The 22,632-nt window shown below is 43.9% G+C and overlaps 1 protein-coding gene across 5 annotated transcripts; it reads right to left on the reverse strand.

Annotated features, from left to right (window-relative positions):
• Positions 1-5,078: 5,078 nt before the first annotated feature.
• On the reverse strand, positions 5,079-21,159 carry LOC123137456 (F-box/LRR-repeat protein 14). 5 transcript variants are annotated; one of them, XM_044557217.1, is made up of 16 exons: positions 20,963-21,159; positions 20,081-20,451; positions 19,874-20,002; positions 19,119-19,326; positions 18,683-18,829; positions 18,423-18,497; positions 18,209-18,280; positions 17,968-18,039; positions 11,580-11,651; positions 11,065-11,136; positions 10,387-10,458; positions 9,965-10,036; positions 9,110-9,253; positions 6,244-6,315; positions 5,661-5,807; positions 5,079-5,582 (listed from the first exon to the last, which is right to left on the reverse strand). In XM_044557217.1, exons 2-16 carry the CDS (start codon positions 20,291-20,293, stop codon positions 5,398-5,400), a joined length of 1,752 nt encoding a protein of 583 aa, XP_044413152.1. In that variant the 5' UTR covers positions 20,294-20,451; positions 20,963-21,159; the 3' UTR covers positions 5,079-5,397. The 5 variants fall into 5 exon arrangements, with proteins under 5 accessions (XP_044413152.1, XP_044413154.1, XP_044413153.1 ...); XM_044557219.1 differs by having other exon boundaries at positions 20,967-21,127; XM_044557218.1 differs by lacking the exon at positions 20,963-21,159 and adding an exon at positions 20,773-20,927.
• Positions 21,160-22,632: the final 1,473 nt, after the last annotated feature.

Below are 22,632 nucleotides of genomic sequence, written 5' to 3' on the forward strand. Positions count from 1 at the left end.
CCTCCCATATTGCCATGAACCTCTAACCTTTGACACCATTCCTAGCAAACCGTTGCTTTGGCTATGTTATCGCTTTGCTCAGCCCTCTTATAGCGTTGCTAGTTGCAGGTGAAGTTGAAGATTACTCCATGGTGGATAGGATTTTGGTTGGGATATCACAATATCTCTTATATTATTAATGCATCTATATACTTGGTAAAGGGTGGAAGACTCGGCCTTTTGCTTGGTGTTTTGTTCCACTCTTGCCGCCCTAGTTTCCGTCATACCGGTGTTATGTTCCCGGATTTTGCGTTCCTTACGCGGTTGGGTGATTTATGGGACCCCCTCGACAGTTCGCTTTGAATAAAACTCCTCCAGCAAGGCCCAACCTTGGTTTTCCGTTTGCCTCACCACCAGCTACCCTTTCCCTTGGGTCGGCCAACCCAAGGGTCATCTTTATTTTAGCCCCCCAGGCCAGTGCTTGTCTACGTGTTGGTCCGAACTGAGCTGCCTGCGGGGCCACCTTGGAGCAACTTGAGGGTTGGTTTTACTCGTAGCTAGTCTCATCCGGTGTTGCCCTGAGAATGAGATATGTGCAGCTCCTATCAGGATTTGTCGGCGCATCGGGCGGCTTTGCTGGTCTTGTTTTACCATTGTCGAAATGTCTTGTAAACCGGGATTCCGAGTCTGATCGGGTCTTCCTGGGAGAAGGTATATCCTTCGTTGATCGCAAGAGCTTATCATGGGCTAAGTTGAGACATCCCTGCAGGGTATAATCTTTCAAAAGTTGTGCCTGCGGTTATAGGTAGATGGGAATTTGTTAATGTCCGGTTGTAGATAACTTGACACCAGATCCGAATTAAAACGCATCAACCGTGTGTGTAGCCGTGATAGTCTCTTTTTGGCGGAGTCCAGGAAGTGAACACGGTTTCTGGGTTATGTTTGACGTAAGTAGGAGTTCAGGATCACTTCTTGATCATTACTAGTTGACGACCGTTCTGCTTGCTCTCTTCTCGCTCTTATTTGCGTATGTTAGCCACCATATATGCTTAGTCGCTGCTGCAACCTCACCACCTTTTCCTTTCCATTCCCTTTAAGCTTTCCTAGTCTTGATACCCATAGTAATGGGATTGCTGAGTCCTCGTGGCTCACAGATTACTACAACAACAGTTGCAGGTTCAGGTTCTGCGATGATTATGACGCGAGAGTGATGCTTGCTTATTTGGAGTTCTTCTTCTGCTTCTTCCTCGATCAGGGGATAGGTTCCAGGTCGGCAGCCTGGGCTAGCAGGGTGGATGTCGTTTGAGTTTCTGTTTGTGTTTCATCCGTAGTTGGATGGTGCTCTTATGTAAGATGATGTTGCATTCGTGTGGCATTGTATGCCTTATGTATGTATCCCCATCTATTATGTAATGTTGATGTAATGATATCCACCTTGCAAAAGCGTTTCAATATGCGGGTCTATCCTTGGTGGGACCTTCGAGTTCCTTTTGGATAGGGTCGCATATTGGGCGTGACATCATCTTAGGGCCATTTTGCAAACTCTTAGAAAAGAGCGACTTTATGCTAATATGGAAAAATGCACTTTTGGTGTTGACAAGGTTGTTTTGTTGGGTTTCGTTGTGTCTTCAAAGGGCGTTCATGTTGATGAATCTAAAATTGAAGCAACTAAAACTTGGCCACAACCCACTAATTTGCAACAAGTGTGTAGTTTCCTTGGTCTAGCGGTTTTTATCGTCGCTTTGTGAAAGACTTTAGCACTATTTCCGCACCATTGCATGCCTTGAGTAAGAAGAACGCACCATTTGTTTGGGGACCCTCGCAATCTACCGCATTTGATGAGCTCAAATCTTTGCTTACACATGCCCCAATTCTTGCATTGCCTAATTTCAACAAAACTTTTGAGGTCCATTGTGATGCTAATGGTAATGGAATTGGTGGAGTTTTGATGCAAGAAAAGAGACCCATTGCATACTTTAGTGAAAAACTTTTCGATGCTCAACTTAACTATCCCATCTGACAAAGAATTGTATGCTTTAGTGCGAGTATTGCATGTTTGGGAGCATTATATTCGCCCACATGAATTTTTCATACATACCGATCATGAGACACTAAAGTACCTTAAAGGTCAAACCAAGTTGAATAAACGGCCTGCTAAATGGAGTGAAATTATTGAATCTTTTCCTTATGTGATCAAGTACATTAAGGGTAAAGAAAATGTTGTGGCGGATGCTCTTTCCCGCAAGTGCATGTTAGTTACTCAACTTGAGTTGAATGTTATTGGCTTTGAGCATGTTAAAGATCTTTATGCACATGATCCTACGTTTGCAATTCCTTATGCCAAATGTCTTGCCAACACTTGTTGGAAGAACTATTATCTCAAGAATGGCTACCTTATGCGCGCTAACAAACTTTGCATACCCGAGTCTTCGCTTCGTTTGTTACTTTCGCAAGAGGCTCACGGCGGAGGACTTATGGGACATTTTGGACGTGATAAGACCTTTGCCACACTCTCCTTCAAGTACTTTTGGCCAAAGATGTTCCGCGACGTGGCATGCTTCACCAACCGATGCTCTACATGCCGCAAAGCTAAGTCACAAGTGCAATCTCATAGTTTACATATGCCACTTCCAATTCCATATCAACCATGGGAAGATTTTGGTATGGATTTCGTGCTTGGTTTGCCTAGGACTCAAAATGGAAAGGATCCGTATTTGTTGTTGTGGAACGATTCTCAAAAATGGCACATTTCATCCCATGCAATAAGATAGACGATGCTTCACATGTTGCAAATCTTTTTGTAAGGAAATCTTGAGACTACATGGAGTGCCAAGGACCATTGTGTCGGACCGCGACGTCAAGTATCTAAGCTATTTTTGGAGACACTATGTGCCAAGCTCGGCATCAAGCTTCTATTCTCGACGGCCTATCACCCACAAACCGATGGCCGAACCGAAGTCACCAATCGGACGCTATCTACTCTCCTCCGCGTATTGATCAAGAAGAACATCAAGGGGTGGGAGGAGTGCTTACCCATTGCCGAGTATGCCTGCAATCGAGCTCGACACTCTACTACCGTCAAGTCCCCCTTCGAAGTTCTCTACGGCTTCAACCCGTTGTCCCCATTGGACATTCTACCTCTCCCACTACAAGAACGAGTGAATATGGATGCGAGTGCAAGGGCAAGTTTTCTCAATAAGATTCATGAAGACACAAGGTCCACGATTGAGCGCCAAGTACAACGCCTCGCCACCAAGCTCAACATCAACAAGACACCAATGGTGTTCCAACCAGGAAATCCCGTATGGCTTCATCTTTGCAAGGACCGCTTCCCCAGCGAGCGCAAGTCCAAGCTACTACCACGAGCCGATGGACCCTTCAAGGTGCTAACACACTACAATGACAATGCCTACAAGATCGGCATCCCACGCGACAAATACAATGTAAGCGACATCTTCAACGTCAAGGATTTGGCCAAGTACCATGGTGATAAAGATCACAATCCGCGGACGTATCTCTCCCAATGGGGGGAGATGATGTGGAGCATCCTTCCATCATCCCTATGGACTCTACACCAACGCATCAAGCATTACGTGGACCTATGACAAGAACTCGAGCACGCGGAATGAAAACTGAGGTGAAATCCTTCCTACTTAACATTCATATGGACACGAGTGACTTGGTTGCTACCTCACCAAAATGCACTATGTATCATTAGGTGCGAAGAGGAATACTCCCAAGCAGCCAAGGAACATCACCAAGGAGAAGGAGAAGCACCCCAAGACCTCGAGGAAGAAGAAGACGTCCAAAAGGAGCAAGACAGGAATTCCCAAGCAACTCCGTTCACACGGGCCCCAGAGACCCCGTGTCCACGGGCTACACAGGGAGCTGACGCTGGAGCACCCCGTACGCATGGGCGTGTACCGTGCACACGGGACCCCCGTGCGCACGGGCCCTTTAGGATGATTGGCTAAGTTTGGCTGTTGGGCCTCCACTTCGTCCCCAGGCCTATAAATTCCATACCTAGGGTCATGTTTAGGGTTAGCAAAGACATATGTGAGATATTTGAGAGCTTTGCTCCTTCTACCACCCCATTGGAGATCAAGACCTCTTAGGAGAGGATCCACTTGTGGATTTCAAGACTTCCACTTGGAGAAGACTATCATCAAGACCTCACCTCCTTAGGAATGGTAAGAACTCTACCTAGTGCTTGTTTCCTTTGATTGTTCATGTATTCTTGTGGATCTATGTGTTTGCTATTCTAGTGGATGTGTAATTGGGTTTTGTTGGAGTGGATACATCTTTGTGTTCTTGGTGTTCATCCTCTTTTCGCCTCCAAGTGTGAAAAGATCCATCTTAGGGTTTCACCCTACAACGGGGCGAGACAATATTGAGAAGTCACTCGTGGGAAGATCTTGTCTAAGCCAATGGTGATGGCGACAACAATGATGGTGGCGGCGATGGCCATGGTGGTGGCAACAATGATGGTGGTGTTGGCACAAGCGTGTGATTCACTTGAGATTGGCGTTGGTTTTTGATCCACCATGTGCTTGGTGGGTTTTTATAATGAACTTGTTGAATTTGATGCCTTTTGCTTAAATATGATTATGTCTTAGTTGTTTGTTAAACTGGATGAAGAAGCGTTTATGTTCATGGTTGAATTATGATATGGTGTTGAATTGGATGAAGAGTGTTTATGTTCAGAGTTGAATTATGATGTGGTGCATCAGAATGATTTAAGTCTCAAGTTAAAATGTGATGCATTTGTTTGGAATGGTGCAAATGTTCGAAAATTTTAGCAAAAGGATTAAGTTTTGAAGGAAGGGCTAGGTGCACAAAAATCTAATTCCTCAAAAAATAGGGGACGGGTTAGAAAATGGGGGATGAGTTAAAAATGCTCTTACTATTCTCTGTTCCATATTTATACTAAATCATCAACACTTCCCCCGCAAAAAAAAAAAAACATCGACACTTATTATTAAACGGAGATCGAACATATACTAAATCAGCGACACTTAGTATGGAACAGAGGAAGTAGTATACAGCTTAATAATATTTACGGGAAAGTGAAAAATGACGTTCAAGAAAGCACATAGCCCAAAATCTGCAACACCCAATCACACATAATAACCCCACATGGCGAGGAGCGTGATATTTACAGTTTCGTTCCTGCCCGTGGTTCGGCATTGGAACAAAAGAAGAAATAGGATAGGAGTCGTGGTTTTTGGTCACTTCAAACGAAGAACTTACAGTATAGAGAGAAAACCTGCGTAAATAACAGAAGAGAAAAAAATACCATGGCACGGGCGTGTGGAACTACGACTTGGGGCCTGATCAACCGCTCACTCGCGTCCGCGACGAGGGCGGGATAAGCGGTATGTACAGGAGGAGGTACTGGGTAACTGGGAGCCATGGAGACTACTCAGGGCGAACACTGATCAGATTGGGGAGCGCTGTCACCCTGAGCTTCTTCATCTCATTCGCTGTCACTCTGCAGGAATCCAGCGTCAGCGACCGCAAGTTCTGCAGCGCCTTCAGGTGACGGAGACCAGCGTTGGACACCCGAGAGTTGGACACATTCAAGGAGATCAAAGCGGTCAAGCCTGTAAAAACCAGATCCGTCAGACATGAGCACGTACAAGCAGATACGTACCATGTTGACAGGGAGGACGAAATAGTACCAGAAATCAGCTCCAGGGTTTTGTCTGTCAGCTTAGCATTTTGCGAAAGGTTGAGGAGCGTCAGAGCTTTGAGGTCCTTGATATTCTTCACCCCAGCATCAGTGATTGACCCACTGCATACCTCAAGGGATTCGAGATTCTTAAAATCTGATATAGCATAAATCATGCCAGAGAGAAGAGGGTGAGGTCGCGCTCAAGTACAGAAAGTTACAAATAATTTCATATGATATTTCTGCTAAATGGTCTTAGAACTGGATGATGCAAATGCTTAAAAGCAAGATCCAAGAGAAGTAACTGGCTCTATGTTTCTGATATAACCTCAACTAGCTAGGTACAATAGAGTAGCAGAACGACAAGTGCTCATACAAGTGGCAGGGTTATTACTGAAAGTGAAATAAATCATTCATTTTGAATCAGCAATAATGTTGTATTTCATCAAGTCGATTGTCCAAATAAAGCTGGTATTTGTATCCTATGAAATTAATTGCTGTCTGGGTACAGTGGTTGCAACAAATGTAGGTTAGCATAAGCGTAACCAATACAACAATGCAATATGAAAATGATCGTGGAGGTGTGCTCTTACATCTCAAGAAGCTTGTCCCATGGTCAGTTACCCGAGCTCCGAAAAGGTCAAGATGAGTCAACCCAGTAAGACCTGTATTACCACCAGGGATCAAACTTCTATATATTACCACCAGTAATGACTAAACCAGGATTCACGACCAGATCAAGTGCAAAAAATCCTTCACAATGGCACTCTGAGTATTAAGTTGAATAATGAAACGGGACCCTACTTTCAGAGCTACAAAGGGGTTCGTCAAGGCGACCCATTTTCCCCCTTTCTATTCAATCTCGCGGTGGAAACCCTCTCTAAGATGGTTACCAATGCGCAGAGAGAAAAGTTGTTGACTGGCCTGGCGCCGGATCTAATCGAGGGAGGTGTAGCAATTCTGCAATATGCAGACGATATGGTAATTTGCTTTGAACATGATAAGGAGGCAGCCATTAACCTGAAACTACTGCTCTACTTATTTGAGCTTATGTCAGGCCTCAAGATTAATTTCATGAAAAGTGAGATCCTGTGTGTGGGGGGAGGTGACGAGATTATATCATTTTATGCGGATCTGTTCAATTGCAGTATCGGCCACTTCCCAATGAAGTACCTTGGGGTGCCGGTTAGCTTTTCGAACCTTCGTGCTCTAGACTGGGATTTTATGGATGAAAGATTCCTTAAATGCTGCGAGTCATGGATTGGCAATGCTGCATCCTCGGGGGGGCGTCTTATTCTTCTTAATTCATCCCTGACCAGTATTTTCTACTATTACATGTCTATGTTTCTGATTCCTAAAGGGGTGCTTGGCAAGCTGGATAAACACCGTAAGCGGTTTTTCTGGCAAGAACATGAGGGGCGTAAACGATACCATCTGGTGAAATGGCCTAGAATATGTCGCTCGAAAGAAAAAGGGGGCCTGGGGGTTAAAGATCTTCATAAACAGAACGTTAGCTTGCTCACCAAATGGTGGTGGAAGCTAGAGACCCAGCAGGGGCTCTAGCAGGAGGTAATTCGGGCAAGATATTTCAAAAAAGACACGGTGACAACTGTTAAAAGCAGGTTTGGGGATTCCCCTATCTGGAAAGCCATCATGAAAGTTAAGGAGCATTATATGGCTGGCAGGAGAGTTGTGCTGAAATCTGGCAACCTTGCTAGGTTGTGGATGGATCCTTGTGGTGAGAATCAGCCGCTGTGTACTCAATTCCCTATTCTGTTCAATGTGTGCAATGATCAAGAGATCACTGTGGCTAAGTTTAGGGAGAATGTGGAGGTGGACTTCTTTAGGAGAAGACTAAACCCTGAGCTTCTTGCTCAATGGAGGAGAGTGCAGGCCTGGGTGAGGGCTCTGCCTCTCTCTAACGACCCTGACCAGGTCATCTGGGCCTTGGGGGGGAAGAAGCACTTCACCACTAAGTCGGTTTATGAACACTTGGAGAGGAACATCGCTGGGTGCAACTTTAGATGGATATGGAAAGCAAAAATCCCCTTAAAGATACAAATCTTCCTGTGGCAACTGTTTCAGGATTCGGTCCTGACCAGGGATGTCATGAGCAGGCGTGGGTGGCTGGGTAGGCTGATTTGTGCTTTTTGCAAGAAGAAAGAAACATCTAATCACCTCTTCTTTACCTGTCCAGTTGCTAGAGTTATGTGGAGGACAGTCGGGTGTGTTTTGGGCACTGATCGATGCCCTAATGATCTGTGGCAATACTTTTCCTGGTGCCACTGTTACCTTCCCGACAGGGATAGATTTTACACCTTTGGCCTGGCCGCTTTGTGCTGGGCTATGTGGAATTGTCGTAACAAAAAAATCTTTGAGCTCAAAGAGCTGAGATCTCCTTTTGATGTGGTATACTCTGCTTGTGGTTACATCTCTTATTGGGCAGGTTTGTTGACCACTGGAGACCGGGAGGCTATGGAGCGAGGGGCAAAGATGTTGAGGATGAGTGCTTCGAACATGATGAGAATCTGTGGTACACCAGGAGATGCGACGCAGGGTCGATGAAGCTGGGGCGGATTCTCCATCTTCGTGCTCAGCCGGCGCTCTCCCGGTGGCCTCTCTCTGGATACGTGGAGCGTCTGATGTGTCCTGAACTGGTTGGTTGTTGGCTAGGTTTATGCTCCTGCGCGAGCTTTTGGATGTGGCCTATCTGTCTAGGGCCGAAACTCCTTAGAGTCTCTCTGGTATCGTTTCAGGTGTCGCTGGGTTTTCGCCCCATAGCGAGCTGCTCGATGACGGGTGCTCACCGTGGGTTTCCCAGTGGTGCTTTGAACCCGCTTCCCCTTTCTATGTTTCCTGTTGGGCTTGTTGAACTGTTGTTATTTCCGTTATGATGAGTAATGGAAAGGGGTAATGCCTGGTTCAAAAAAAAAGATCAAGTGCATGCTGCAAAATTATGCTATTCGTTGTATCACAAATCTTATCCGAGGTAACTACCATGCTCGCTAATATGAAATATCAAGCACAAAAAAAAGAACACATATGGCACACGAGGCCCATACGAGACAACAGAGAAAACCACAATAATCATGCATAGTGAAAAACAGAACTGCCCCAGCAACTGGCAACAAACAGTCTCGCATCACTATTGAGCATTAGTACTCCCTCTATTCCTAAATGTAGATTTCTTAGAAGTCAAACATTGTTTAGTTTGACCAAGTTTAGTGAGAAAAGTATCAACAAAAATAATACCACATAAATATATGCTTAAGGATGTATCTAATGATATTTACTTGATACTATAGATGTAGATCTTTGTCCTCTATAAATGTAGTGAAAGTAGGGGGCATTTGACTTTTGAAAATTCCTATGCGCACTACATTTAGGAATAGAGAGAGTACTATTTTAATTCAACAAGTTAACAAAGGATATGTGCCAACTGCATCATGTGATATATACCTATGAGTGCTGCTAAGCCAACATCAGTTATCAGGCGATTGTCAAGATTAACTGACTTCAGTGAATTCAACGTGGAAATCTTCTTCATGCCGGTGTCTGTGACCAATGTAAATGAGAGATTTATGCTGTGCAAATTCCGAAGATCTGCAAAATGGAACAGCTTTGTGATTAGGATGTCTCCAGTGCCTGTACAATAGCCAAACGGGAGGGAACAAACAACTGCAGATAACTTCTTATTCAACAAGTCCTGGTGACAACCAAGTATTATAATTTCCTTAAGTGAGGAAAGAATACACGACCATGTACGGTCAGTCTGTAACTAGAGCACATCTTGATAAGGTACAACAACAACAACAAAGCCTTTAGATAATATCTATTCAAGAAGGGTGACGCAATGAGAATAGGTGAAGGTGTGCATTCTGAGTCTTAACTTCTCTCAACGAAAAATAACTAGTGCCGGAAACATTATATTATCAAGTGACCGACTTTTTCGTTCTTCTTCTAATACAAAACGGCACGTGCTTTGACGTGTGTTCGGAATAAAAGTAACCGCTGAATTGCATTGATACAATATGGCAGAAAGATGAATAAAAATGCACTAGAAAACGATGATAAGGTGCACATAAAACTAAAATTAGCATATATGTAATTCTCCCTGCCTCTGCATCATTAGATGCACAGAGTCAATATTATCCATTAGTATGCTGGTTTTACTACACGAATGCTTGCCATATTCATTATATCTGAAATTCTGAATACAACTTTTATCCAATGTTTTACGATATGAATAGAATAGCAATTAACTGCTATAAGAAATGAAAACTGAAAAGATCAATATCGAAAGCAAAGACAAACCAGAAAGATGCCGGAGCCCGTTGCTTCCAATTGCAGTGTCAGAAAGCTCCAAGCTTGTCAATAACACAAGGCCTACATTAACACAGGGACAGAATCTCGTAAGCATAAAAGAGAACAATATTACCAATGATTACAATCAAGTGATACTCTAAAACAGCCACAGCTACAAGCCAACAAACAGTTTAGCTAAATAAAGTGCAGTCAACAGCATATGACTGATGCTAGTTCTGCACTAATATTAAGGCAATCACAAGGAATAAACAAATTACTAAATTAACTTACTAAATACAACCCAATTTTGAGATCAAACACCTACTGAAGACCACGAACAAAAATAAATAATAGAACGGTACTTCGTAAATGCTAAACCTCCAGTTTGCTCATAAATGCTAAGCCTCAAGACTGGTAAGAAAATAACCCACCCTTCAGATGTAATAGACCTTCATCTCCGATCTTGCATGAATCCAGGTTCAAGGACTCCAAATTGATTAATCCTAGAAGAAAAAAAATGCACAGCTAGGTTTATATACCGCATAAAAGCTGTGCAACTCAAGAATGATTGTCTAGCTTTGATGTATTTCTTCAGGCACCAAAACTAGAAGAAGTGCGGTCATCAGTCTACAGCGACTACCATGATGGCCAATGTACAAGGGAATCCGATGCGTTGCTTTTTATCTTGTCTTTGCAGTTTGTGATGCACATTTAATTTAGAGACATATATGAAGTACAATAGTATATTGCGCTTATTAATGGACAAATATCTCCAACATTTCAGCTTCAAACCAATCACCAACAACTTGTCAATTTCATGTTTTATAAACAATATCAAGTGTTTCCAGGCATGTTCATCATTAATTCATTATAAGATAACCATTAATGGCACCAAGCCCATTTCTCCTTCCAAACACACGTACTTGAGCCGTTGCAAGAAAGAAGCACGATTGGATATCTAATAAGGTGATATCAGGGTGCAAAATCAAGCTAGAAGTGTTGCACTGTTGCGTAGATAAACCAGCAGATGTGACTCCAATACTTACACATTCTATATGAGAACATAAAAAACTGAAGAATATGAGGAATATTAAACAACATAGTCATACCTTTCAGATGCACCAAACATGCATCTGTAATATGGTTAAAGCCCAAATTTAAGACCTTCAATTTTTTAAGATCTGCAAAGCAGCAGCATTTTAATTTGCAGAGTGCTATTTAGTTATCATGACAATACATTTCAAGTGCTAACTAAGCGAGGTGTATTCAGAATTCTCGATTTAACAGTTATGGTAGACATTCAACAAAGCAGAGGAGAGGAGAACCTGAGTCCTCTTTGTGTAGCACACAAATGGCAGATTCAAAGGACGTTTAACAATGAATGTGTATGTTGGAACTTACATGTCTGAAAACTCACACGGGCTCACATGCACTGTGAAATTTTCAAGGAGGACCTAAACTATTTATGCATCCAAAACCAGAAGCATTTCCAAAAGAGGCTACATGATAATTTTTTGAAACTGCCAGACCAAACAAAAGTTTCACAACCGTTTTCGTTAACACATATGCTTGCTTATTGTGAAACTGCATTTCTACATCATAGTAGTAAGAACACAGCATTTACCTTCAAAGCTTTCACAGCCTTCATCATATATGCCACACCGATTCAAATTCAACAACATCAGTGAAGCCAATCCTACAGAAGCAAATGATGCATAAGGTTATATTTTTACACTTTAATGTCTTTAAGATGAAAATGTAATTGCTTTGCATAATTTGTAGCAATTCTGGTTACATCTTACAGCTAAAAACAATACTAGTACTAATTTTTCCCGATAAAGCGAGATTTAATTGACTCTTAACAACATATCAAGCTATACATCCATAAAGAGTTTACCAGCATCTGCATAACAAAATATACACAGCCCTTACAAGACAACTGTAAAACACAAGAACATGAATCATATATGACTCGCATAAATCAGTGACCAATGCAAGACAAGTGCCGAAGTTCATAAACCACTGGAAACTGGCTGGTCTATCCGAACAAGTAACACACTTGTTTTCCACAATAGGGCTGGCTAAGGCTGTTAAGGACGCTGACCCCAATCTCCATTTTAGGTGGAATAAAGATATTGTTATCTGTTCCACTTGACTTAAACATCCGAATTTCTAAATAATAAATATATTTTTGCAAAAACAAAAACATTTTTTCTTAAACCACCCACACTGGAACAACCCAGGTAGCTAAATACCAGACAAAGTGATTTAACTCTGCACTATCAGGAGACCTTACGTATAATGAACAGAACATATGAGATACGGTTAGGAGCTGTTTGGAAGAACATTATTTCTTGGTAAGTTAAGGTGGTTAATCAAAATTTGAAGTCCAAAAAGGCTTGCAAGGAGGAACAGAATTATGTTCGCCACCCCTACAGCTATAGATGGAACAAATCATCCTTCAATCAGCAGAATCAGACTAATCTTTTCAATTTTTATTGAGTCTATTACTAAGTTTTCAAGTAAACTGAACTTACCAGTGACCTTCAACGAGGGAGAAAAAAAGGATTGTGCAATATCAAACTGTTAAACTTCTCATGAATAAGCTGTTGTGCGGTTACTTGCTGTAATAAGCAGCCTCGTAAAGCATGTTTTACGTGAGTGTAAAATAGTATGTGTTAAACCACGTCAATATCTACATGACCGGTGCATATCTACATGGCTAGCGCATCGTAGGAGTTGGTTAGGTAGTTAGAGTATAATGTTTATCTCATGTACTTCTTATCTCTACCTCCTTTCTTTATCTCCAAGTATGTAATCTCAACCGTATGTATGCGCTGTTATGGGAGGTGCGCCCCATCTATATAACACGTAACCGTCGGCCTGAGAGGGCAAGACGTTTCGCTAGTTCGCACATGGTAATCAGAGCCCCATCTCTTCCCATCTACTGAGATCCCATCTACCGAGCCTAGCCATGTCTTCCTCCTCCTCCTCCGGTGCTTCCCAGACCACCCTTAATGGACAGGTCACCGAGAAGCTTACACGCACGAACTACGTGCTCTGGCGCACGCAGGTCACCCCTCATCTGTGCGGCGCCGGCGTCTTCGGCTACGTCGACGGCACCACACCGGAGCCGGCCAGGCTTCATGTCACCAAGGACAAGGATGGCAAAGAAAGCACTGCGCCCAACCCTCTCCACCCCATCTGGGTTCGGGAGGATCAACAGGTGTTGGGCTACTTGCTCAGCACCCTCTCCAAGGAGGTTCTCATCGCGGTGACCACGGTCACCACGGCGCACACGCTCTGGACAGCGGTGGCAGGTATGTTTTCCTCGCAGTCCATGAGCCGCGTGAATAATATCAGGACGACGCTCATCAACGCGCAGAAGGGCAACCAGTCGGTTGCCGCATACTTCGCCTCCCTCCGTGGTCTCGCCGACGAGCTTGCCGCGGCCGGGAAGGCCATCCAGGACGACGAACTCATCTCCTACATCATCCACGACCCCGACATCGACTACCAGCCCCTCGTCTCCGCCCTCGACGCACGCGTCACACCGGTCTCCCTCGACGAGCTCTACGCCATGCTCAGCAACTTCGACCAGCGCATGGCCCAGTTCAATCACTCAGGCAGCGGCGGCTTCCGTTCCTCTGCCAACGCTGCGGTGCGTGGCCGTGGTGGCGGATCACGTGGTCGCGGCTCCTCTCGCGCCAAAGGACGCTCTGGAGGTCACGGTGGTGGTGGAAACAGCGGCAGCGGCAACAGCCGCTCTGGTGCATCCCGCGGTCGTCGTGGCGGGGGTCCACCTCGGGCCCGACCAGAGCTGCCTCGCTGCCAAATTTGCGGTAAGCCAGTGCACACCGCGAAGGACTGCTAGTATCGTTATGATGAAGACGACGAGGACTCCCAAGATGAAGAAAAAGTGGCTGCCGCGGCCGATGGATCCTACGGCATCGACACAAATTGGTACGTTGATAGCGGAGCCACCAACCACATCACCAATGAGCTTGAGAAGGTCACGATGAAGGAAAAATATCGTGGAAAAGATCACATCCACACGGCAAGTGGAGAAGGTATGCAGATTTGTCACATTGGTCATTCTATTTTTCTTACCCCTCACCGTCCAATTCATCTCAAGAAAATTTTGCATGTTCCTAGTGCTGCTAAAAGTCTCCTCTCGGTTCATAGAATTGCCCTTGATAATCATGCTTTCCTCGAATTTCATCCTTATTTCTTTTTGATCAAGGACCAGGCCACGAAGAAGGTTCTCTATCGAGGTAGATTTGTTCGAGGGCTTTACCCGTTGCTTCCGGAGCTTAGGAGACTCAATAAACAAGCCAATGGTGTTGTCAAAGTTTCGTCAACACGGTGGCACGATCGATTAGGGCATGCTGCTTTTTCTTTAGTTCAAAGACTGCTTAGGAAAAATAAACTCCCATTTTTTGGTGAGCGAAATGTCGAAACTATTTGTGATTCCTGCCAATGTGCTAAAAGTCATCAATTACCTTATCCAGTATCTACTAGTGTCTCTACCAAACCACTTCAATTAATTTTTTCTGATGTGTGGGGTCCTGCTCCCACTTCTGTTGGTAGACATGAGTATTATGTAAGCTTCATAGATGACTATAGCAAGTTTGTGTGGATTTACCTTCTCAAAAAGAGATCCGAAGTCTTTCAAGTTTTTCAAAACATTCAAGCCTTGGTTGAACGAAAATTTGATAGTAAAATTATTTCAGTTCAATCGGACTGGGGTGGGGGGGTATGAAAAACTCAACTCCTTCTTCCAAACACTTGGCATATCACACCATGTATCATGCCCTCATGCCCATCAACAGAATGGCTCTGCTGAAAGGAAGCACAGACATATAGTTGAGGTTGGACTAGCTCTCCTGGCAGGAGCCTCCATGCCTCTCAAATTTTGGGATGAGGCCTTTCTTACTGCTGTTCACATCATCAATATGCTCCCTAGTCGAGTCATCAACAATGAAACTCCAGTAGAAAGACTCCTTCATGTCAAACCTGACTATAAATCTCTTCGCGATTTTGGGTGTGGTTGCTGGCCCAATCTTCGCCCATACAACAAAAGAAAAGTCATGCTTCGCTCCAAACAATGTGTTTTTCTAGGGTATAGCCCTCAACACAAAGGTGTCAAGTGTTTAGATATATCCACTGGCCGTGTCTATATATCTCGTGATGTCGTTTTTGATGAAACAAACTTCCCCTTCGCCACCCTACACCCAAACGCCGGTGCTCGCCTCCGAGAAGAAATTCTCCTCCTTCCTACTCATCTTACCACCATTGGTCAAGGGGGTCCGAATTATGATGATCAACTGTTGACTAATCCTGCTACTAATGGTGTGCATGAGCTTTCTGATGATGTTCCAGGAAATAACAGTGAAAACAATGGAGAAATCAGTGAAAACAATGCGCCGGCAAACCAATATCACATGTGTCCGCTTCCAGGGGGCAAATCCTCCTCGGGATCAGTTCTGCAGCGGCAGTTCAGTCGATCCTCCTCGGGATCGGTGCCGGCAGAGGCGTCAGATGCGCAGGAGATAGCGCCAGCCGGCCGGGCGTCTGACTCCAGCTCAGCGAGCGCCGCGCGTCACGCTCCAACTGGCGGCGGCTCGAGCGCCTCCCCGCGCCAATCTCCTTCCGCCACGCGGCAGCCCATGGTTCGCCAGGACGGCGCGCGCTTCCGTGACCAGCCGGTCAAGTACAAGCGGCGCGACCAGATTCGGCGGCCTGATACGGGGTCGGGGCCCGCCGCGGGTCCAGGCCCGGAATCCTGTGCGCCCACGCGTGTGCAGCGGCCTGGCGTTCGCCCCGAGGCTGATACGCCATCATTTGGCAATGATGAGGCTCCGGGATCTTCTGTGCCTATGGAAGATGCTACACCTGATCAGCCCGCCACAGAGGATCCAGTGGAGGCAGATTCTGCTACAGGAGCTTCTGCTTCGGGATTTTCTGTGGCAGAGGATCCCGATGCTGCACCATCACGACGTACACGACTACAGCATGGGGTAATACAGCCTGTTAATTATAAACACATAACCAAATATGGTATGATTTGTTCTACAGGTGAACCAGGTGAACCCCAGACACTTCAGGAAGCACTTGGTGATGAACGGCGGAAAAATGCTATGAATGAAGAATACATGGCACTCAAAAAAAATAAAACTTGGCATTTGGTTCCCCCACAGCAAGGTAAAAATTTAATTGATTGCAAGTGGGTATTGAGAATAAAGAGGAAATCTGACGAAACTATTGATCGCTACAAAGCTAGGCTCGTTGCAAAGGGTTTCAAACAACGGTATGGCATAGATTACGAGGACACATTTCGTCCAGTCGTTAAAGCTGCCACTATCCGTCTTGTTTTGTCTATTGCCGTTTCCAGGGGATGGAGTCTTAGGAAACTTGATGTTCAGAACGTGTTTCTTCATGGTGTTCTAGAAGAGGAGGTATATATGAAACAACCTCCTGGGTTTGTAAGTAAAAGCGCACCCTCTCATGTCTGCAAGTTGGACAAAGCACTTTATGGTTTGAAACAGGCACCAAGAGCATGGTACTCTCGTCTCTGTCACAAAATGCAAACACTTGGTTTTGTCCCTTCAAAATCTGACACCTCTCTGTTCATCTACAACAAGTCCAATACATGCATATTTGTCTTAATATATGTTGATGATATTATTATGACAAGCTCATCTGATGAAGCCATCACAGGATTATTAAAAGATTTGAGTGCAGATTTTGCCTTGAAGGATCTTGGAGATTTGCATTATTTTCTTGGGATTGAAGTAAAAAGGCACAAGGATGGACTTCATCTCTCTCAAGAAAAGTATGCAGTTGACTTGGTAAGAAAAGCTGGTCTACAGGGTTGTAAACCCACACCTACTCCATTATCCAGCTCAGAAAATTATCTGTCACACAAGGGACTCTCTTGACTCAAGAGGATAGCACCAAATACAGAATCTTGGTAGGAGCTCTTCAATATCTTACTCTTACCAGGCCTGATATTTCTTTTGCTGTCAACAAAGTATGTCAGTTCGTTCATGCACCTACAACTATTCATTTCACTGCTGCCAAACGCATAGTCAGATATGTCAAAAACACATTAAGCATGGGTCTAAATTTTAGCAAGTCATCTTCTACACTTGTCAGTGCCTTCTCTGATTCTGACTGGGCAGGCTGTCTTGATGATAGACGCTCTACTGGTGGGTTTGCTATTTTCTTTGGACCCAACTTAATTTCATGGTGTGCTCGTAAGCAAGCTACAGTCTCCAGATCTAGTACAGAGGCAGGAATATAAGGCATTGGCTAATGCCACAGCTGAAATCATATGGGTTCAATCCATGCTCAAGGAACTTGGTATAAAGAGTAAACAAGCTCCATGTTTGTGGTGTGATAAACTTGGTGCCACCTATCTTTCAGCTAATCCAGTGTTTCATGCTAGGACCAAACACATTGAGATAGATTTTCATTTTGTCAGAGAGAGGGTGGCTCATAAGCAACTTGACATTCGTTTTGTGCACTCCAGTAATCAAATTGCAGATGGATTCACAAAGGCATTGCCGGTCAAGAGTTTTGAAAACTTCAAGTATAATCTCAACCTAATGGAGTTGTGATTAAGGGAGGGTGTTAAACCACGTCATTATCTACATGACCGGCGCATATCTACATGGCTAGCGCATCATAGGAGTTGGTTAGGTAGTTAGAGTATAATGTTTATCTCATGTATTTCTTATCTCTACCTCCTTTCTTTATCTCCAAGTATGTAATCTCAACCGTATGTATGCGCTGTTATGGGAGGTGCGCCCCATCTATATAACACGTAACCGTCGGCCTGAGAGGGCAAGACGTTCCGCTAGTTCGCACAGTATGAAATGCCAAAAAATATAAGAAATATTTTACTAGTTAACAAACTAAATGACGACAAATCTAAGCAATTGAAGCATGCAAGCCTAGTGGATCAAGGTACAAGCCATTATTAGGAAAGTTGTGGAAAGCTGCAGGACCTGAGATAGCTTCCAAGCAAGCAGCGGTCACTGGACAGCTCTCCAAGTTTAGATGTGTTAACTTGGACAAGCCTACAAAAAACAGATAAAATGTAGACGTATAAGCTTTGGATCAGATCAACGTCAAGCAGTTAAATACAGATCATGCATTGACCCATAGAACAACAAACAATGATCCTTAGATCATTCCAACATGCACTAAGTTCTAAATAGGAAAGTGGCAGGTTATAGCCATGTTTACCTGTAAGATAAGAAATACCCAGGTCTGTAATTCTACAAGAAGACAATTGCAGTTCCTTCAAATTTGTGAGATCTACAACAGAGAAGTGTTTGTCAAATTTTCAGGGATGGGATATGTGGTATAGATTCATTAAAAACTTCCTTCCTATTCAGAGACGGCATATGATATACCAAAGCAGAGAATATCAAAGGAAATAAATAGATTGTTCTGTTACCTGATAAATACTTGATATCTGAATCTGTAATGTAGTTACAATATCTCATATTAAGTGACTCCAGCTTTCTCAGGCCTGAAAACAGGAATTGCTTCTCAAATACCAATATCAACAACTCAAAAGGTTGTCAAAGTTAAGACAGGGCAAGAATAGTGTGGTGTCAAATGCCATCATGACATTCCAAAACAAAAGGGTCGCATTTAAAATTTTAGGTACCTATAGCAGTAAGTAAATTAATGTGATGTTCAGAAGGGTGATACCTTTCATATGAACAAGGCCACCATGAATCTTCAGGCATCGCTCAAGGTCAAGATTTACCAAATTAACTAAATTTGCAAACACACTCATTCCTTCAGCAGTAACACCGTCACTTCTCTTGAAACTTAAAGATGTCAAGTTTGAGAAACCTGCAAATCCAATATATAGCAAAATAAATAAAAACTTAACTGGCGGAAAGTTAGAATACCATTCCCCATTTGAAGTGAAAGCTTGGGCTTGCATAAGTCCATAAGCCAGGGAAGGGTTGGGCTTATCAACATTAAGGGAGTTTAACTTCATCTAACTACCAATTCCAAACCTAATCGGATGTAATTGATTAGGCTTGCAGCGTTTGTAACAGCTACAAGCACATACTCAAACCCATCTAATACTAAGACATTTAGATAGGAGTAACTCAGTAAGTAGTGTGTCACTGACCTGACAAAACTCCAAGGCCATGTTCTGAGACATGTTCACAGTAATTACATGACAAGCTTTGCATGTTTGAGCAATCACTAAGAAAATTTAAGCCACGATCAGTAACATCAGAGCAAGAAATGTCAACGGACAATAATGACTGCCTTTGTGAAGCCACTACTTCCATCCAGGCATCCTTAACTCCAGGATACTCCCCCAAATAAATGTCCTGATAGTGAAATACAAGAAGCAGTTAACCCGTGAAAACAAAACTCTGTCTCAAAATATAGTATTCGTAATATTTCGTAAGTAAAATTATAAGATTTGAGAAGTTGCCTTGTCATTTATAAATATCAGGTTTCAGTGTCAGATGATCCCAATACAAGGTGGCTATTGATTATATCCGAAGCAGGGAAGAGCAGTGGCGGATCTAGGGGTGGGGCCATGGCCCCATGGCCCCCTCAAACAATTTAGAAATTCTATTTTACTAGTGTAATATTTGTCCATCATATTAATTTTGGTGTAGTGTAGTGTATGTTTTTTCGAGCCATTGAAATATTGTTCATGGTTACCCCCACATTGCCAAATCCTAGATCCGCCATTGGGGAAGAGCACATAAAGTAATCAATAACTTTAATTTTACATAGAAGTATTAAGTTTGATGGAACCATATCTGGTTTACTACTTTCTTGATCAAGACCACCGGCATATTGTTCAGTGTCTTATGAGACTAAATCGAGCATCACACTTGTAAGCATAGGCAACGGAAACCTTACATGCAGCGCACAATCCCGAAAGGTTTCAAGCGATTCATCCGTAAGACAGTTTGAGTCCACCAATTCATCGAAAATCTGCTGGCTGAGATCAGTCGGCAGCATAGAGAAAGTAGAATACTTACTGATATCCTGCATATGAATTTGACGTCATCAAACAGAAATGCGGCATTTCTCAGGAAAGCAAAACACATACGTCCACAAAACTACCTTGCAGACTTTGGCCACACAGAGCTCCATGAGTGTCGGGCACCGGCCAGGGCCCTTCCCTGGTCCCTTGCGGGAGACATCGGAGCTGCTGTGGGGCAGCGTGAGCAGCAGCCATTTCAAGCTGCTGGTCTTGGAGAACCTCGTCGGTGTCTGGAGAGAGTCGTCGTCCTCCTCCACCAATTGGCTTCGCTTCCTTGAACAGACGCCACCCATGATCGGTGCGTACTGGAACTATCACTCCCCTGTCCCTGTGGACTTGAAGGGATCTATCTATGAGCCTGCACAATCTTGGTTCTCAATGAATGACGGCTGCATCTCGGCAACCATTTGCGGCGTATGCCCCTACTTAATTAGTCAGCTTCCACTCCATTCTGCGACATGAAAGAAATCATACAGTTTTAGGAGCAGAACACAACTTTACCATTACAGTTTATTTTTTAAAATATTAATCATTCATGATGCACCCAGCCACCCACTACATCATAAGATGGCCAAAAACCCAATCCTGAATAAAATGGATCTACCGAAACTGAAGATAGCATTAAAACAAAAGGAGCGAGCAACAGAGCCCCAGCTCTCCAGCAGGCCAGCTAAAGTAACAAAAAAAAACCAAATAAATTAACAGCACAACCGCACTCCAATCCAAGCTCAGATGAACCAAGAGCCGATCAAAGCGACCTCAAAAAGCTCACCGATCAATCCATACGTATCGGATTAACAGCCGGTAGCAGTGGTAGATTACCCCAGCAAAAGCCGATAAAGAAGGTAAGCCAAGGCTTTGGGGAAAAGGAACAGTGGCCCAACAAACCCCGCAGCGCCCAGAGAGTCCCCACAAAGTAGCATGGAAACAAACAACGCCATAGTCGGACGCCGAATTCTCACCTACCCCACCGCCGCGGAGCCGCCACGGAAGCCACCAGCAGCTAAACCCAAACCCGCGCCTAGGGGTCGGCTCCACGGTTTTAATCCCTCCGCTTCGACGCGAGGTTAACGAACGCGACGAGCTCTCGCCGGATGGGGCAGCGCGGTGGAAAAGAAAGGAAGGAAAGAAATGGAAGCGGGGGAAACTGTTATTGTAGCAAGAACCGGAGCTGCGGCCGAGCTCCACGTGTCCTATGGGGCCCACGAAGCTCGGCGTCCCTGGCTTGTGGGCCGGGGTGTCGGTCTGGACTCTCGGGGCTGTCTCGGGGCTGCCCGTTTGGGGATCTGGCTTGCCTGCTCCATTTCCATGCTCCCATCCGTACTCTCACTTTATTTTACGGCTATTTTTTTTTCTTTTTTTAATCTAATCATCCCCTGATTTTAAAAGGATGGGGTCGGGCGTTATTTTGTTCCAATCAAATCAAGCCACGTATGCGGGAGCACGGATGGGCACACGTGGAGGGAGCAGGCAAGTCTCGTCCCTAGTTTGGAGGATGGGATAAGGGCATGTACAATGGTTCTATCTTAAAAGTGCCACGTAGGATAAATGATGAGGTGGAGGAGAGAGAAATCGTAAGATAAGGCTTGTCTTCTCTTATTTAAGAGAAGACAAGAGGTGATCTCTTAGCACAATTTGTCTCACCATGTTTCTAGGAACAACTAATTATTGAAGATAAGGCTAAGAAATGACCCATTGTAGACATATTTTTTTGTCATCTCTAATTTCCATGCAAAACTTAAGATAAGACTATCTTATCAACTATTGTACATGCCCTAAGGCGAAGAGGGGTGAAGCAAGGGGCCGGCCACACGCTACCGGCCGATTGTGCGGCCGGATATGTCCGTATTGGCCCCCCTTCTTTAGCGTACACACCGTCTACAATGTACAGTTTTGTTATTGTTTGTGGTGTCGTTGCTTCATTTTTGATTCCTTCCAAGAATTATATACAGTACTTTCTCTGTAAAGTAATATAAAAGCGTTTAGATTACAACTTTAGTGATGTAAACGCTCTTATATTAGTTTATAATGGGAGTATATAATAAGCATAAAAATGAATAGAGGTTGCGGACTCGGAGACTTGATACGGATGGTGGCATTTTTCTATATTTATTTTAGGTTTTTAAATGTTTTTATTTTAGCAGTATGACATGCCCCTCAACTATGAGGAGTTTGTGGCGACTTCATTAATCTCAAGATTTGTCGGTTCGATCTTTTGAAGGAGTCTTGTGATGAAAATAGGTTAATTTGTCCTCGTCTCCAACTTGCACAGTCTGATGATTGTCCTGGTCTTAACTTGCACATTACTAGAGCCAGGGAGTCATTGACGAACATTGCCAGGAGATGCCAATGTTGATGATCTCAAGACCTGGAGAAGAATGTGAAGACGAGATAAATAGACCCAACCCATGTTAATGTTGAAAACATCATCGTGGATCCTATTGACGAAGCTACCCGCACCAATGCGAGACGAAGGCATCATTTAGATAAATGAACCCTCACGCATCTGTAACAATACCGGAACTAGCACCAGCATCATGTGTCTGCCAAACGACAAGTTGTGATAGGCAGAGGCCTTTTTTTTTGCCACATCATGTTAAATTTGTGTATCCATTTGTTACAGTTCGGAAAT

Source organism: Triticum aestivum, chromosome 6B (genome assembly GCF_018294505.1).
Source record: "Triticum aestivum cultivar Chinese Spring chromosome 6B, IWGSC CS RefSeq v2.1, whole genome shotgun sequence".
NCBI classification, from domain to species: domain Eukaryota; kingdom Viridiplantae; phylum Streptophyta; class Magnoliopsida; order Poales; family Poaceae; genus Triticum; species Triticum aestivum.

Coding starts and splice junctions, on each gene's coding strand:
- LOC123137456 (XM_044557217.1), bottom strand. CDS start 20,293: ATGGGTGGCGTCTGTTCAAGGAAGCGAAGCCAATTGGTGGAGGAGGAC. Junction 20,003..20,080: donor GTGTGGCCAAAGTCTGCAAG/GTAGTTTTGTGG, acceptor ATTCATATGCAG/GATATCAGTAAGTATTCTAC. Junction 11,652..17,967: donor TTGCTTGGAAGCTATCTCAG/GTCCTGCAGCTT, acceptor TTGCTTCTGTAG/GATTGGCTTCACTGATGTTG.